Source organism: Salmo salar, chromosome ssa13, assembly GCF_905237065.1.
Source record: "Salmo salar chromosome ssa13, Ssal_v3.1, whole genome shotgun sequence".
Lineage (NCBI taxonomy): Eukaryota > Metazoa > Chordata > Actinopteri > Salmoniformes > Salmonidae > Salmo > Salmo salar.
In genome coordinates this window covers 83602475-83619600 of record NC_059454.1, presented here as the reverse complement: position 1 = coordinate 83619600, position 17126 = coordinate 83602475, and the positions used below count along the sequence as shown (strand labels likewise).

The 17126-nt window shown below is 42.4% G+C and overlaps 1 protein-coding gene across 3 annotated transcripts in view; it reads right to left on the bottom strand.

Moving 5' to 3' along the window:
* LOC106567848 (glutamate receptor 3) overlaps nucleotides 1-17126 on the bottom strand; it is a 116830-nt gene that overhangs the window by 7334 nt on the left and 92370 nt on the right. For 2 of the 3 annotated variants that reach the window (XM_045692274.1, XM_014137655.2), the window contains exons 5-13: nucleotides 16764-16817; nucleotides 16281-16454; nucleotides 15568-15735; nucleotides 15324-15428; nucleotides 13520-13627; nucleotides 11442-11648; nucleotides 9513-9886; nucleotides 7752-7950; nucleotides 1323-1570 (exon numbers count right to left, since the gene is read on the bottom strand). In XM_045692274.1, the coding sequence (XP_045548230.1) occupies nucleotides 1323-1570; nucleotides 7752-7950; nucleotides 9513-9886; nucleotides 11442-11648; nucleotides 13520-13627; nucleotides 15324-15428; nucleotides 15568-15735; nucleotides 16281-16454; nucleotides 16764-16817 (1637 nt within the window). Of the gene's footprint in view, nucleotides 1-449; nucleotides 565-1322; nucleotides 1571-7751; nucleotides 7951-9512; nucleotides 9887-11441; nucleotides 11649-13519; nucleotides 13628-15323; nucleotides 15429-15567; nucleotides 15736-16280; nucleotides 16455-16763; nucleotides 16818-17126 lie in introns of all 3 variants that reach the window. The other variant, XM_014137656.2, reaches the window with a different exon arrangement.

The following is a 17126-nucleotide window of genomic DNA, read 5'->3' as shown; positions in this document are numbered from 1 at the left end:
TGTTTTGCCTTTGACAACCACAGGGCAAAGCACTAAACTAAAAAGCCTCTGGAGAAACTTAGGAAATATCTCACAGAGCAGCCCTGCTGCAGAGCAAAACACTAACTCCCCAAAGGTCGTCAAACCGTATGGCTTCTTACCAGAGTGGTGCTACTCTTCAACCATCAGGAATAATAATTAGCTTCAACACTTCTTTACCTGCAGTTAAAAAATAGCTCATTTTTTTTATCAGAAATATCTAAATTGTTACTGGTCTTTTTCCTCCATTAGCCAAGTAAAGGGTTCCCAGTTTGATCTCAGTTGCACAATAAAATAGAAAAAGCCACACGGTTTTCTGTTACAGGGCCATAGTGGACTGTGGTTGGGGCCTATAGGTTACAGTAGTGATATAACAGGCTTGCCGATTACTCTACTCTACGATACCCGATATTGGTGACATTGAGGCTGACCTTGGAGTCACCTCCCCCGCTGCCGCACTCTCCCTTGTCGTACCACCATTTGTTTTTCAATTTGTCCAAGAGGCCTTGCTCATTCAGTTTTAACACTGCCAGGTTAACAGCATTTCTTGAAACGATAAAACATGACTTGTAAGAAAACGAACAGGTCCGTGAGAAATCTAATATTAGAATATTAGTTAATAGTAATAATAATAATAATATCAAATGATTCATAAGGGGGATCACGAAAATGACAAATTGGTAAAGAATTTCAACGGTGTGTAGAGGTAAGAAGCGTTTTACAGCAAAGAAAGTGTTAAATATTAAAGAGGTGGTATGGAGGGTTACATTGCTCAGAACTTAAGTGTGCGGGATAGGGACACTTTGTCATAGAGAATAGAAGAATAACGACAACATACAGCATGCACGTTAACATTCATCACAAGTGACAGTGCAGCTTTTAGCAAGTTAAGTGAAAGAAACACATTGAACTGTTAAATTAGAAGCAATGCAGAACTGCCAGAGAGGGACACCACAGAGGACAGAGAGAGGAAAGGTTGAGGGGAAGAGAAAAACAAACGAGGGGTGGGGGCACATCAACATACAAATGGATTTAGTAAATATGACTAATATACCAATAAGTACTTTCCCTTTGAAGAGAAAGAAAAAGACAGAAACACAGAGAGAAACGAACCATAGAGAGAACATGATAGAAATGGCTTTACGTCTACACGAGAGTTAAACATAATACCGTTTACTTCCTGATGAACCTCAAAAAATGAAAAATTGAGGAGTGAGGAAGAAGAGGAATGGGACAACAGGAGACATCAGGGTAGGTGGAATACTATAACAACATGGAGAATATTGTTATATTATCCCACCCACCTTAATGCTGAGCCTTTAGGTGTTGCCACACCGTATCCCTTAGAGTCGAGGTTGCCGCCCACTTTCATGGTGTCACAAGGTTTCCGCTGCTCAATGTACTCGTTCATTGTGGATTCGAGAAGAAAGGCAAATTTGCCTTTCGACTTTCGCACTCGGGCAACCCCTTCTGGAGTGGTCTTTGCGAACACTGACGGTTCAGCTGATTTCATGTAAGACCACATTTTTTCATAAACTGCTATTTTGGAACGCTGCATTTGGGGAGAGAGGGAGAGAGAGAAGACAAAAATAGGTTAGTGGTGTATTAAAAAAAATGGAGACCATAGCGCTCAGTGCTTAAATAACACATTTTTCACACATACACCTTCATATACAGTGTAGTCCTTTGCCATGAGTCAATAGAGTGCTCTCTGTGCTCCCAGAGAGCTGAGTAAAGGAGTCGTTGTAGTGGGCCTGTTGCCAACAGCAGATAGGGCCTAAGGTCTGACAAGCTGGCAGCACACTAAAAACAAAACTGCAGGGCCACGTTTCTCCTCAGCATCCATCGACAGGACGACCACCTGACTGACCACCTGCTCCCTTTCACCATCCCCCCTTAGTTCACAAGACAGGAAGTGAGTCAGCTTGCCCTTTGACATTGGGGTTCTGGAGATGTCACCTGGATGTATCAGTGGGGCTGCTGCCACCTGGAGCAGCAATATGACGTGCTGAGAGGAGAACACAACCCTGCCATGCCCTGGCCTGCCTCCTGCCTCCTGCCTCCTGCCTCCTGCCTCCTGCCCTGCCCTTACTGACACACACCCAGGGAGCTGCTGCTAAAAGTGGCCTTTGAGTGTCTGGCGTCGGGTCTCCATGGAGCTGGGGTAAGCACACAGCAGTAGACAACAGAAGGACAAACAAGGAAGCTACATTAAACTAGGTTTATGTGACCTTCCGCCGAGTGACCGAACAAGTGGGGAAAACTTTAGGATGGATGTTCTCACGACCAAAAAAGTGATGTGTATAAATAGCCTATAGATTGATTTAATTAGCAAGTGAATGCATAATGTGGCAAAAACAGAGTCAACTTGGTGATTATATCTATGGCTATATTGCCCAGGGCCCCAAATATCATCATATATTGTTGATGAATAGATATTACTATTTAATCTGAGAGGGCCATTGGAAGTTCATTTCAGTCTTTGTTTTGTCATATCCTTTTCAGTCTTTAATGGAGAATGGGCAATAGGCCCACCATAATAGCTGAATCAAGCTAAATCTAACATTACATATTAAACTGCAGATGGCTTGGCTACTGTGGACCATCGTGAAATTTAGTGTGAAATATATGACTCTACTAACCAGATAAACAGATTGATCTACTTTTTACGAGTCTGAGCACACGCATACAGTTGCACACGCACGCTCGCACGCTCGCACGCTCTCGAACACACACACACACACACACACACACACACACACACACACACACACACACACACACACACACACACACACACACACACACACACACACACACACACACACACACACACACACACACACACACACACACACACACTTACAGTATACGTTTTGGTATCCTTGTGGGGTCTTTTGGGGATTTCTGGTACCCAGTAGAATAGTAATACACACACGGAGTAAAAAACAACTCATGGAACGGCAGGGACTGTGAGGGGACACACACACAGATGCACTCTAACACACACATACTTTTTGTTGTTGTATTGTTTGTGTTATTTGTTTGTTGTATTGTTTGTATATCATTGTATTTGAAATTTGTGTGACTGTCCATGTCTATCAGTGTAACAGTGTTTTGTTACTTGTCATGTAATGGGGATCCAAATAAACATAAAAGGGTTCTACCTAGAACCAAATATGTTTCTTCAAAGGGTTCTCCTATGGGGACAGCCAAAGAATCCTTTAAGGTTCTAGATAGCACCATTTTTTTCAAAGAGTGTAAAAACACATACACACAAACACGTCCTTACAGACAAAAAGGCCCAAATCTTCGTAGAGCAAAATTCCTCTCTAATCAATATTGTTTGTACATTAAGCACCAGTTCTGATGTGCTCTCTAAAATCAGTCTACAGGCTGTCTATTGATTGACTTACTAAGCTTTGGGGATAAAATTTGCTGGACATTCAGCTGTTTCTTCTATCAGGTGGTTGCACACCAGAGCAAACAGGTGCATTCTCATATTTCTCTGGATTAAGTAAATCCTCATAGGAAGTGTCAATCTGTTTAACAGAGGTGGCTGTATACAGAAACTACAATGTCACTTAATTTCAGTTAGCTGATTATTAATATATTACATGACTCTGACTGTTATAATTTTGAAACAAGTGCAGACGGCGTGGCAGGTAGCCTAGTGGTTAGAGCGTTGGGCCAGTAACCGAAAGGTTGCTAGATTGAATCCCTGAGCTGACAAGGTAAAAATCTGTCGTTTTGCCCCTGAACAAGGCAGTTAACCCACTGTTCCTAGGTCATCATTGTAAATAAGAATTTGTTCTTAACTGACTTGCCTAGTTAAATAAAAAAGACAGAGTGCTGTGGTTCTGGGGAGGTGATTTGGGATGCCAATAGTTTACAGAATCTCTAATGGCCTCAGCCCCTCTGCTCTTTATTGGGAGTGATGAGCTTGACTCCTGATGAGCTTGACTCCTGATGAGCTTGACTCCTGATGAGCTTGACCCCTGATGAGCTTGATGATTACATCATTGGTCTGTAATGTAAACTGTAAATAGATTGATGATTACATCATTGGTCTGTAATGTAAACTGTAAATAGATTGATGATTACATCATTGGTCTGTAATGTAAACTGTAAATAGATTGATGATTACATCATTGGTCTGTAATGTAAACTGTAAATAGATTGATGATTACATCATTGGTCTGTAATGTAAACTGTAAATAGGGTTGTTGAACATAATGAGCACATTGGTGTCACTCTAGTTGATTCTGTAGAGATGCCTGGTGTTCTCAGGACAACTGATATGACGGGGTAGGATCAGATCAGCGGGGATTCAATAAATGAGCTAAATATGAGTCAACATGTTAATTATTAAACTATAGAGAAACAACCAATGCTGCAGTCAAAATATTAGTGTCTGATCTGCACATACACCATCTGGTGCTATGTTGGCATCAGCATCACTCTGCTCAAATATTCACAAACGCCAATACTGTCATACAGTTCTCATCAGTGATGGTTGCATTTACACTCACAGCACACCAAGGAATTGAATGAAATTGAGCTGACTAGTATGTAATCTTGAACAATGGGGAGTCAGGTTCCCCTACAAATTATTCCCCACATCACCCCCCACCCCCACCCCAGAGAGGTGGATTTTACCCCCTGCATCACACACTCATTTAAAGAGTACAGGGAGAGACCATATGGGAGGTGATTGAGGGGGTGGGGTTGCTCAGCGGGACATTCCTTGGAAGCGGTTGCTTCTTATGCACCAACAGATGTTGAAGCATTATGGGTGTATCAATCAAGGGCAAATATGTTTCACTAACAAAATCTGTTCAAATCTGCAGTACATTCAGCTCCTATTGCTGGTGTGCAAAAGGAAGATGGAAATCAGTGTGTCTTTTGGAAAAAGGGCCTTTTGTGCAGCAGGGCCTTCAGCCCAGGTTTTCAGAGAGAGAATCTAGACTAGACTGGGGGGGGGGGGTGGGACCTGAGCTGTCTCCAGAGTGGAAAGGGCATTTACACAATACAGGTGACAAGAATGAATGTGGCCAGAGAATCCAGTAAATGTCACAGAAAGTGCTTTAAATGTCAATACTGAAACCCCTGTGAGAGCACTTTTGTTATCACTTGAAACATAACAAGACAAATGATTTTCGGTATCGATAGCGAAGTCAGCATTATATCAGATGGACTACAAGAGCCAAGCTTAAGCACCTGACTTGATCTGACTGAAGTCATGGATGCTCTATATCAGGGATGGGCGACTTTAATGGGGGTGGGGGTGGGGGGGGGGTCACAAACAATCGGAACGAATCATGATGGGCTGCAGTTGCTTATGTCTCCAGCTTCTTATGTTTTTACAGTAGTTGCATGATAATATCTGCTCAATGCTTTCTGCAAGATGGATGCATCTAACAGAACATCAGTATCAATGCATTGATAAAATAAAGCTGTCTCCCCACATTGTATCATGCAAATTTCAGCAGTAGCTGGATATGTAATGAATTCAGGACCATGATTGAATCATGCTTGACATCTGCACAATTTCAATGGGAGGGACCGTTCATGTAAATTACAGTAATAGTTTATGACATGCTTGGCCATGCTGTGTAAACAGAGGGTCATTTCTGGGTCATGTAAAGATGCGTGCAGCTCTTCTGCTTGTGTTACTTGAGTCAGCAATCATATGTGGGCTAAAGGTCTCCAGTGTTCAAACGCAAATCTATTTTCATCTATACTACAACATAGAAAAGCATGTTGTAAGTTAGTTTTCGGCCTCAGTATCCATTTGCAAAATAAATAAATATTAATGAAACGATGAGCTGACTCCCATAGTGCAACACAAACACATCCAGCTGTCAGTCCATCTATCAACACTCCATTTATGCGCTCTGAATGCTTCACGGCTGTTTGCTCAGATCCACCCCACTGGCAATACAAAGTAGGGATGAGTCAGAAAATAAATCATTAGCATTCTGTCTGTATGCAGAGTGCTTGTCCACATGTAATTCTTGGATTCTCTTCTGGCCAGTTATACAAGTGCCAAAAGTATTAAAATATACTCTGGAAACAACATAAGTAGCTCCAAAAAAAATCTGCAATTTCATTTCATCGGGCTTTGTAACATCAACCTGGACACATACACGTAACATAGTAAATGTACATCCAGGACACTCCATTTCGTATGAGATGTTACGTTTCGTATGGTATGTATTCATTTGTGGATTTCCATCATCCATTTTGTATGAGATGTTATGAATTACAATTTTTAAATGTTACCAACTGCAATTCATACAATATGTTACGAATTTGCGAAATTCTAGGTGGCTAACGCTAACGTTTGCTAGGTGGGTAAAGTTAGCCAGGCTAGAGGTTAGGGTTATGGTTAGGTTAAAGGGTTAAGGTTAGGGGAAGGAACTAGCTAACATGGTAAGTATTTGCAAAAAGTAGTAAGTAGTTGCAAAGTTGCTTATTAGCAAAACTACTAAAGTTGTCCGTGATGAGATTTGAACACGCAACCTTTGAGTTGCTAGACGCTTGCATTTTACGCCAAACCATTCACCCTGACCAACCACCCTACTTTAGTTTTTGCTTTATGTAACCTTCTGTCTTATGTAACCATGCCAAACGTTACATATCATACTAATTTGAGTGTCCCGTATTTACATTTACTATGTTACGTTTAGTCTATGAGACCAGGCTGAGAACATACACATGGCTGGTTTTGAAAATGAGATGCCTGAACTAAGTTCATTTCTCTCCATGTATCACATACATGCTGCTGTGCCTAAGATACATGAGGTGGAAATGGAGCTAAAAATGCAAGCACTTAAAATCCATTTGATGTGTCTGAATATTCTTCTTCTGACTCTTTGACAACAAAGGGGCTGTGTCATAAGCGAGGGAGGAGTTGGGGAAGCATGTGATGTACTAGGGTGCCGGTATGGTAAATCCTGAGAGGAGTGAGGGAATGCATGGAAAGTAAAGGTGAGCCGTTTGAGGGATGACCTGCCAGTGTGTCATCAGAGCAGATTTCCGTTTGCCTGGTGGCTATATGACTCTAATTAAGCAGCACATCTTTCCTGAAGAACATATTTAAAATGTATCTGGAGCCTCTATTTTAATTAAAAGTCCCCTGGAATGGCTCCTCAGTCGTGACATTTGAAGTTTTGAAGGCGGAGGGACAGGAAGTGGGTCACTCATTATGAAGTCCCTGAACACCTATCAATTATCTTCCCAGAAAGACCTGGGACAAATCACCAGGCCGTCAGTCAGCCTGCCAAACAAATCATGAAAGAGAAGTACATTTGCATTACATCCAGAGGCTTGCACAGGTGGTTGTGTTTCACTGCACTGATTCACTAACTCTAAACACCAGGCTATAAATATACTTTTTAAAATATTCACTGTGTTCAATTTTTAATGCTTTGTTTTATAAACACCACAAATTGAGAGAGAAACCACACAAAAGTGTCTTCTGTCACCACACAGTAGCATAGACTCTGATAGCCACCTGTTCCGTGTATAGCAGCTTGACTTTATTCAATATTTATTATCATAGCTAACTACTTCCATATTTTCTGTAGGGTATCAAGCTAAATTAAATATCTATACCATTCCCCTGTGCTCCTTGCTTTGATGTCTTGTCTGCTTTTTTTTGTTTTCTAACTGTAAAGAGACTAAAGTTGTGTCTGGTGAATAAACCCCCATTTAGTTTAGTCACTCACCCTAAAAAACTCCTTGGTGGAGCCTGAGTCTAGGGTCCCGTAGGCGATCTCTGTCTGCTTGGCCAGGTCCTCAGCACTCTCTATGGGAGACACCATCCTCTCCACTGTGAGGAAGGCAGCCAGGTTGGCTGTGTAGGAGGAGATGATGATGAGGGTGAAGAACCACCACACCCCCCCCACGATTCTGCCCGACAGAGACCTGAGAGAGGGTGGAGGAGGAGGAGGACAGAGGGACATGAGAGCAGGGTGCTCAATCCTACACACTGACAGCGGGGTGGAGGTCGCCATGCCTTTGGAGTCCACTGCTTCCTGTGTAGAGTCTGGGTATCACACACCACGTATTGACATAAATGCACAGCCTCAGAGCATTGATCTTGGATTTATGTCAAATCTCACCCACATACCTCAATGTTAATGCTCTTTACACAGAGAAAAACATGGTGTCCCAGCCTTGTTGCTCTATGATGCTTGCGTGGAGGGTTGTGTTGTGGCTGAATGATAGCACACACAAACACAGCAAGCAGAGATTAGCGTGCATCAGCTTCAATGGGACTGACGATCCCCACTGGTACGGTAACCACTAACCTTAGGCTTACTGTAGTCTATCACGAAAACCGATCCTCCAGGAGGGAGACTGACATTTACTAAATAGTTTTCATCAAATTCATCAAATCTGCGGCATTGACTCTTTGGCATTCTATGGGCTTTTCAAATAGTACCTGACATCCTAAATTGCCATAGAATGTTTTGTTACAAGGATTAAATGGCTTGTCTTTTATTTAGAGTTGACTTTCTTCACTGCACATGAGAAGCCGTCACTCAGTTTGCAGCACGCAAACCCCTTCTTTTTCATGAGCAATGCTCCAAAACAAAAATCATCTTTTCATAGAGACAGTAAGGGAACAATTAGTGAGGAAGGAATCCGAACGATGCATGTTTAAACGTTGATCTCAGTGGACCATTACCCTATAACGCTGTAGCCATCACTATTCAGGTGAGACTGACGCTCAGCTCTGATAGATATGTCCTGGAACACTCTCTCATTGATCTTCATTCAGATGCACTACAATGGCCCAACATCCCAGACAAGATGAGGAGGGATGGCTTGAACAAAGACAGTCCCCCGAGAAAGAATGAGGGACACACCGGCACAACAGTGATGATGAGTGAACAGTGATGATGACTCTTTGTGAATGAAAAGAGGGGGAAGAGGGCGTAACTTTTGGTCTATATGAAAATGCATGATATTAGTCATAAGGTGGGGGCTGAATTGAATGCTATTAAGGTGCTTCATCAGAGTGAAAATGTATAAAAATGTCTTCCACTTTAAATACATTATACGCACCAGGCTGATGACCGCAAAATGGGACATGCAGCAAAAACACGGTAGCCCTCCAAGAGTCATGGGGAATAGGGGAAACTACGGATGTAGTGACCCTGTGCATTTTACAGTCCCCGGCACGCTGGATATAAGTTATTTTGTGGATGCAATGCATAACTGTTAGCATGCAGCCTGGAGAGAAAGAGTGAGAGAGAGAGGAATGGTGGTGGTGTGTTTAAAGAGCATGAGGGAAAGATGAAGTGGAGGTGAATGGGGTGGAGAGCAAAAAAAAACAAGACAAGACCAAAAATAACATATATGCACCATGGCATGATGGGAGTTGTAGTGATTATGACCATAAAATGCAGAGAGATGGTACGGTATGTAGATGATAGGATGGCTGAGTTTGAGGTGATGGAACATGGAGTACAGTAACCAACCTTGGCGAGATATCGCATCCTTGCTGCATGAAGGCGCCCAGGGAGAACCACAGGCTATTAAAAATCCCAAAGTCGTTAGGAGGGTCTGGAGGGCTCTGGGGGTCTTTGGCCTCGTCGTTCTCGTCCAGATGCCACTCATATGGGCTGAAGCGGCTGACCAGGAAGAGCACCACGCTCACGCCGATATAGGCAAACACTATGCACATCCAGATCTCATAGGCCAGCGGGTCCAGGAAGGAGAACACGCCCGGCTTTGACTTTTGAGGCTTCTTTATCATAATGGAGATCCCCAGGCTCATAAAAGGCTTAGAGAAGTCTATCACTTCCTCTCGTACCAATGTTATAGTTAGAGGAGCCACTGCTATATCAGCTCTCTGGAAACATGGGAACAGGAGGAGGAGGAGGAGTTAGTGGTTCAAAACAGAGCACAGACACATCACATCAAACTGCCTTGTGATCAAAGCCCGACTTAGAACAATTTAAAATAGAATGCCCATTTAAATAAATGATGTGATTTCACTGTTTTTTGATCAAATAAACTGGTCATCAGGCAATTTTCAATATCTCATTATGACTATAGTGTATCTATAATGTATTGCTGAAACCAATGAGTAGAGATGGAGCGCAGAAAAATGAAATGGTGGATTAGAAAAAGGAATGCATTAAATGTCAGATACGTTTAAGAAGAAAGTGAGACCTGCCAGCTTAAAATGGACCAATCTCAGTTAGCATTAGTAGTGGCTAATGTCTCTGCCTTAATCCAAAAGAGCCCATTACTCTGCCAGATCCATCTATGAAGTAGAAGGTATGGAAACAGGAGGTTGAAGAGCTTATGCAAACAGCCCATGATATTTGAATCAGCCTAGGAAATTCAACTCCTTTATCAGATTGTCTTTAAAGCCTCCTAGCCTTATTAGTGAATAGCTCAGCTAGGTAATAAATGTTCCCATCGATAGCTTTTCAGGTCCCAGAGTCACAACCGGACCTGGCCTTGACTTATAAATATGTAAATGCCATGCGAGGGCTGGGATCATCTTAGTGAGGGTTAGGCAGAATCCCTGTGAAAAACACAGCTCCAAGCCACTCCTTGTCTCAATATATCACTGGCTCATTTGCATGTGAATGGCTAATTAATGGTCTGGTGGATTTACTGTTGATGCAGAGAGGTGTCTCAGGGCTTGTATAAAGCCTGTCAATTATAGCAGGAGATCATCTCTCTCTCTTTCAGCTCTCTGAAGAGTCAGGGCTGTTATTTTGCAGAATGGTTGGTAAAATGTTCATTACAAAAGGAATATGCTATTTCGTGTTAAATTAAAATGCGTTCAGAGTATCACTGCTTGCATTCAAACTGACAAACAGATGTTTTTCATTTTCACTTTATAGTCTGGCTGTCATCTGTCCCTTAATGAAACATGAACCAGTTCACAGTTGGTGTTTTATGAAAGAAGAAAATGGGCTCATACTTACACATGTAGTGAGTGGTTCATAACATAAAGTAATCAATCTTTCAGTTAAGATCTGATTTATGGAGATACATATGGAGAAAATCACACACCATGTCAGTAGAGGATTGCGGGCCAGATCTGGTTGCTGGGTGGCACATATGGATCAGTGCTGCCACCGCAACAGTAAAAGGCCAGATCTGGTCCGAATGTGGGAGATGCGACCAGGGCGAGGGTAGGCACACTTTGCTTATGAGCCAGCTCTGGCTTGTGATATGTGACCCTAACAAATACCTGTAGTTGCTGGGCCACTTTTGAATGAATGTGGGCCACATTCACCCTGCTGGGCAAGGTCTGGCCTTTTCATGCCGAAGATCTGGTTTAGGTGTGTTAACCAGATCTGGCCCACATACCTCAAGCCAGAGCTGGCCAAGCCCCCGTCCCTGTGTTGGTGACAGTGCTTCAGTACGTCGAGACTGTCACTTACCCCATATACCAGTTCACCCACCATCCCGTTCCACGTCTTGGTTTCTGGATCCCGCGCACCATACTTCCCGTCCGCAACTACTGACAGTTTGTATCTTATCCCCACATGTTTTGCAATTTCAGCCGCTAAATCGACACAGTAGCCTTCATATCTGTCATTCCCATCCAGTGACAAGTAGTTTCGCTTGTACATCACATAAGGAGATTCCTGTTAATTAAACATAATGTTGAGTTTATAGTTGAACATGCACACATTCCATTCACAGAGGCCTTTCCTCTTGAGGCCAGTCCTTTTAAACCCAGACCGTGATTGTTGCATGCACACATGCTTGGATTACACACACAGACATTCACAGACATAGACAGACAAACAGGAAATAATAACAGAACAGCATGGACAAGAAGCGACACACAGAGTTGGTCACATGGGGATGTTGGGGCGCTGACCCGATCCACAGCCAAATGCAACCAGCCTCCATAGCAGCGGGCTAGAGGCAGGGCCCGGCCCAGGTAACCAGTGGGGACAGTAAGGCCTCTGACAGGCAGGCATGAAGGGGGAAGGGGGTGGGTCACTCAGCCAGATTCCTTCATGCTAAACCCAGCCACAACTCTAAGGAGGTGGGGGCCGGGTGGAGGGTGCATTAGCTTTGCATCGGTTTGGTAGGACAGGGGCAGGTTAAACGGGGGTTTGTGATACTTTCCAGTTCATCATGTAAATGGCAGTGATTGGCAAGGGATTACAGTAATGTTCGTTTTTATTGCAACACCATCAAACACATCGATGAATGTGCAGGGAGGCTGCATCATTCAGGTCATCAAACCAACTCTGAGCTTATCTTCCATACAGAATACACTGGGAGGTGTTCGTTCAAATACTTGGCTCTTCAAACTCTGAGATGTGGTTGGTTTTCTTTTTGGCTCGGCTCAAAAATCACACAGAGTGATTGATCTTAAATCACATCCCAATCCGTGTCAGCAGTGGAAGAGATGCCAGTGGGTAAAACAATGGTCAATTTCTTTCTTTCTGTGCTGAAGGTATCTTTTCACCTCTATGCTATAAGAAATGGGTTTCTGAAACAATAAAGTCAAATATAGATAATTCTGATGCATAATGAGATGAGCATTGTCAATTTACAATGTGAATAGACTAATACATGATCACTAGATGAGTAGTGTAACACTATTGCTATCATAACATTACAATGGTCCTACCATTTCCCTGTGTCTATCAGAAGTATCCGAACTAATTATGAGTATGAGCATGACATGCTTACATCTAGATGAGAATGTCTGACTTTCGTATTCTGAATTTGCCTAAGATGAACACATAATAGGCAGAGTCAGAAAGAAGGCCATCGTTTTAAATGTAAGATAAGGCTTACCTTATTTTACATTTAAAAATGACCAAGATCTTCTAACTAGCCATATATACATCCAGTTGATTTATTTGTATCTCTCTGCTTGAGCTGGGGAATGCTTCATCTCTTGCTATCCCTGACCTTTGACCCCTAATATCGCTGGATATTGGAAGAAGCCACAGAGGTTATACTTCAGTACAGAACTTGTAGTGGACGATCCAAAATAGATTTGAACAAGGGGATAAACAAACCAAAGCTTTAAAGCCTTGAGGTTTTTTATGTCCTCCTCAAAGGACAGTTATTTTGTGTCCCCAGTGAGAAACAATTGATCATTAAAGGTCGTTTTGTTGACTCTATCCCTGTCATCATTGACCATTTACTTAATGAGTAAGAAACAGGTTTTTACTTACGTATGCACTGAATGTGTATTAGATTACGTCTATAGGCTCTAGCTAGTTATCATTACCAAAGCCGTTATTGTGATGTCACTGCTACAACAGGCCACCGTAATATGGAAAATCAAAATGCTTTAACACCCACACGGATACAGTTGAAACACTCTTTGTGAATCGACTGTTTCAACATGTAGTGAGTGGATGGAAAGCAACTCAAAAGAAAATAGTTCTACCCTCCCAGGACAGAATGTAACAATGGACACCTTGACCTTGAGTGGCAGAATTTTTTAGAGGTGGAACATTTAAAATCTGCTTGGAAAGTGTACCATAATAGTAGTGACCACAATCGTTCGGTTTTCCACAGAAGAGGACTCGTTGGTGACCTGCGCATCCACAATATATACATATTTTTCGAATTCATTCCAGTACCCGGTCTGAAAGTGACAGAAACATCAAAGTTATTACAAGAAACAGCCATTTAAAAGACATTTGTGAGTAAAGCCTCCAAGTGCAGTTGGCAGGCGACATGTCTGATGAGAGTCTTGGCCTGAAGGGGGGTTGGGGGTGTCTGGTGATGCGCGAGATAAAAAGCCCTGTTCTGGTGCTGTGCTTGGAGACGACGCTCTAACCTCTGCTACAGATCCAGTGGGGGAAAAGAGCATTCAACTTTCAGCTAATCTCCCTCTCAGCACCCTTATGCTGCAATGTCACAGATCTTTTACATAACCATGAATTACTGCCCATGAAATGCTCCTCGCATGCTGCTTGGCAATACTAATACCAGCAAAAAAGAATTAGTCTTACTCAGCAATAAGCATTTTCAGTTGCAATGTACAGAGTGAGGGGCTTCTCTTAATGTACAAGCATTAAGCATACTATATCTATGCTGCTACTAAAAATGGATATCTGATGTATGTGAACCTATTCAATAACTGTTGAGATTTTTTTTTTAAGTCAGCAGTTACATGTTATTTGTTCTGTTCTGTTTTGTTCTGTTCTGTTGTTCTGTTCTGTTGTTCTGTTCTGTTGTTCTGTTTTGTTTTGTTCTGTTCTGTTGTTCTGTTCTGTTGTTCTGTTCTGTTGTTCTGTTCTGTTGTTCTGTTTTGTTTTGTTCTGTTCTGTTGTTCTGTTCTGTGTTGTTCTGTTCTGTTGTTCTGTTCTGTTGTTCTGTTTTGTTTTGTTCTGTTCTGTTGTTCTGTTCTGTTGTTCTGTTTGTTGTTCTGTTCTGTTGTTCTGTTCTGTTGTTCTGTTCTGTTGTTCTGTTCTGTTGTTCTGTTCTGTTGTTCTGTTTTGTTTTGTTCTGTTTTGTTTTGTTCTGTTCTGTTGTTCTGTTGTTCTGTTCTGTTCTGTTGTTCTGTTCTGTTGTTCTGTTGTTCTGTTCTGTTGTTCTGTTCTGTTGTTCTGTTTTGTTTTGTTCTGTTTTGTCTGTTGTTCTGTTCTGTTGTTCTGTTCTGTTGTTCTGTTCTGTTGTTCTGTTTTGTTTTGTTCTGTTTTGTCTGTTGTTCTCGTCTTTTCTGTTCGGTTGTATTCTGTACTTTTCTTTTCTGTTCTTTTTAATTCTACTTCTCTCCTCTTCTACTTTCCTATAGCTCAGTATGTTCTATAGGCTAGTAAGTGTGGGAACTAGGGGGGTTACTGGTATAGCACTACTCCTGACAGCCTTGATGTGTCCTCTCTCCTGCCCCCTGCCCCAGTTATGACGGAGCACAAATGGAGCACGCAGGGAGAGGTCAGCCCCAGTGCATGAGCCTCTACAGGTGAAAGCTGTTCTACTGTAATAAAGCTTAAAGCTCTGCCCTGGACCCTGCTCAGAGCTGTTCAATGATTACTGTTGCGCACGTATGGTGCAATGCAGTTACAAGCACACTTATGTTATGGAGTCATGTTAATGTGTAATTACGTAAATATTGAATGTGTAATTACTTGAATATTCATATTTAAAGTCCATAAAACTGAACTATCTTCACATGTAATCTCAGTTATGAATAAAGAAATAAAAAAGAAGCGAACTGGTCTGATATCCTGCAACCTTTTTTCCCAATTACTCAGATAATGACCCTCTGAACTCAAACAATGTGAGAAAGAGTTTTGCAATCTGCATGTTGAGCCACTGTGCTGCTTTTTACTTACCTTCTTGGGCCCCCCTATTTTCATTTCATACACATCGATGCTGTAGTTGGATCTCCGACCGAACGAGTCAAACTGGATATTCCCTGTCATACCTTGTACCTGGACCTGCCATGCACACCATGACACAAGGAACCGTAATAACCTTCACACAACAACTCAATTCAGATTTAGTCAAAATATACTACTATATTTTTAAGACATGGTGACAGGGGTACACCTGGGCATCTGTGAAGACCCCTCCTACCATTTTGAGGGCTCTCTCTATGTCAATGCCTTGGCTCCAGGGCACGGCCGGGTTGGCTAGGCAGTCCCCAGCGCTCCCCCTCCGGGACACGTCCACCCTCTGCCTCCGCAGGTACCGGAAAGCCTCTGCCAGGACCAGCACGGCATCATGGGTCAGCGCCGACGTGAACTGAAACACAACCACCACACCAGATCATGACACTAGGAGAGCAGTCCGAAGGGTATTTACTGGTTTGTGTAAGGAGCACATTTAGATACAACGCACAATGTGAAAAGGGAATCAATTGTGAAACTAAGTATCAATGATAAAGTAGGTACAGCAGTAGCTGAACAGCCCACTGTCACTCTGCCTCAAGGTTTCTTTTATTCAAGAGTAATTGGGGATTGGCAGTCTGTTGTTGCCTGATATGCCAAAGCTAGTTCATACTGTTGTAGCTACTTTCAAACAGAAAACACATTTTTGCCTCTTTTCTGAGTGACAAGCAGTAAACAAGCAGTATGATTTTACTATTGCCTCACTGACAGTTTATCTGGTTAAATTTGACAAAAGCTTTCCTTTTGTGAGTGAAAATGCTCTGTCTTTGATACTATTAGCGAGACACAGATAACTGAACAGATAGAGAGAAAGGTAGAGAAGCAGATATGGGCAGAGATGGAAGTTTCATACTGTAAATAAAACATCCACACAACATTGACAGCTGTGTGGGACTGTACCTTCAGTGGAGTGCCCTTAGCCTCAGGAAACTCCCTCTCGTCTAGGCGTTCCCAGCGCTGGAGGAATTGTGTGACTATTGGGTTCTCTGGGTTGATGATCTGGAAGCCTGTTATGTTGGCTCCTCCAGCAAAAACCTTGTCCAGGGTCATGTTAGCGAAGCCCTGCAGTGAAACCAGAGGTACCCAACAACATGCAGGCATCAAACAATCTGTCCCCAACAACTGGGTTCATCCGTACTGAGAGCTTCACCTGTAATGCCTTCACAGTTAAAAAAGGAAAGGATTTTCTGAGGTATTGTTTTCTGAATAACATAAAACTTTCGAGTTTGTGCTGATAATGTATGTTCGTATTTGTTCATAAGAGTACAGTTTGTTCAAATTTAGAAAACTAAAGTGATTCCACATCCCATTTTATAATAAATGTTTGAGAGGGCCCCTGAAATAGATAAGGATTGTTGTGTTGTGTTGTGCTACTCTATTCACCAGGTTAGCCAGGATGTAGTGGTAGCCTCTTCTGTTCTTCCCCAGGGTCACCACCTGCAAGAGGGGGAAAAACTCACAATTAGACAAGGCATCAAAGGACATCACATACTCTATCAATCTTCTGGTCTAAGAAGACACAATAGAACCTGAAAGCCTCTATTAGTTCTCAGAAGTAGCATAGATCCACTTGATCAAGGTTGTGGGTTTCCAGTCTCTTTGCACTAATGAGGAAATATAGTGCACCACCACCACCCCCACCACCACCACCACCCCCACCACCACCATCCCCATCAGTGACTTTTGTTGAGCAGCAGAAACCGCACAGATTCAACTGTCATCTTTCAGTTCAAAAACAAACAAACA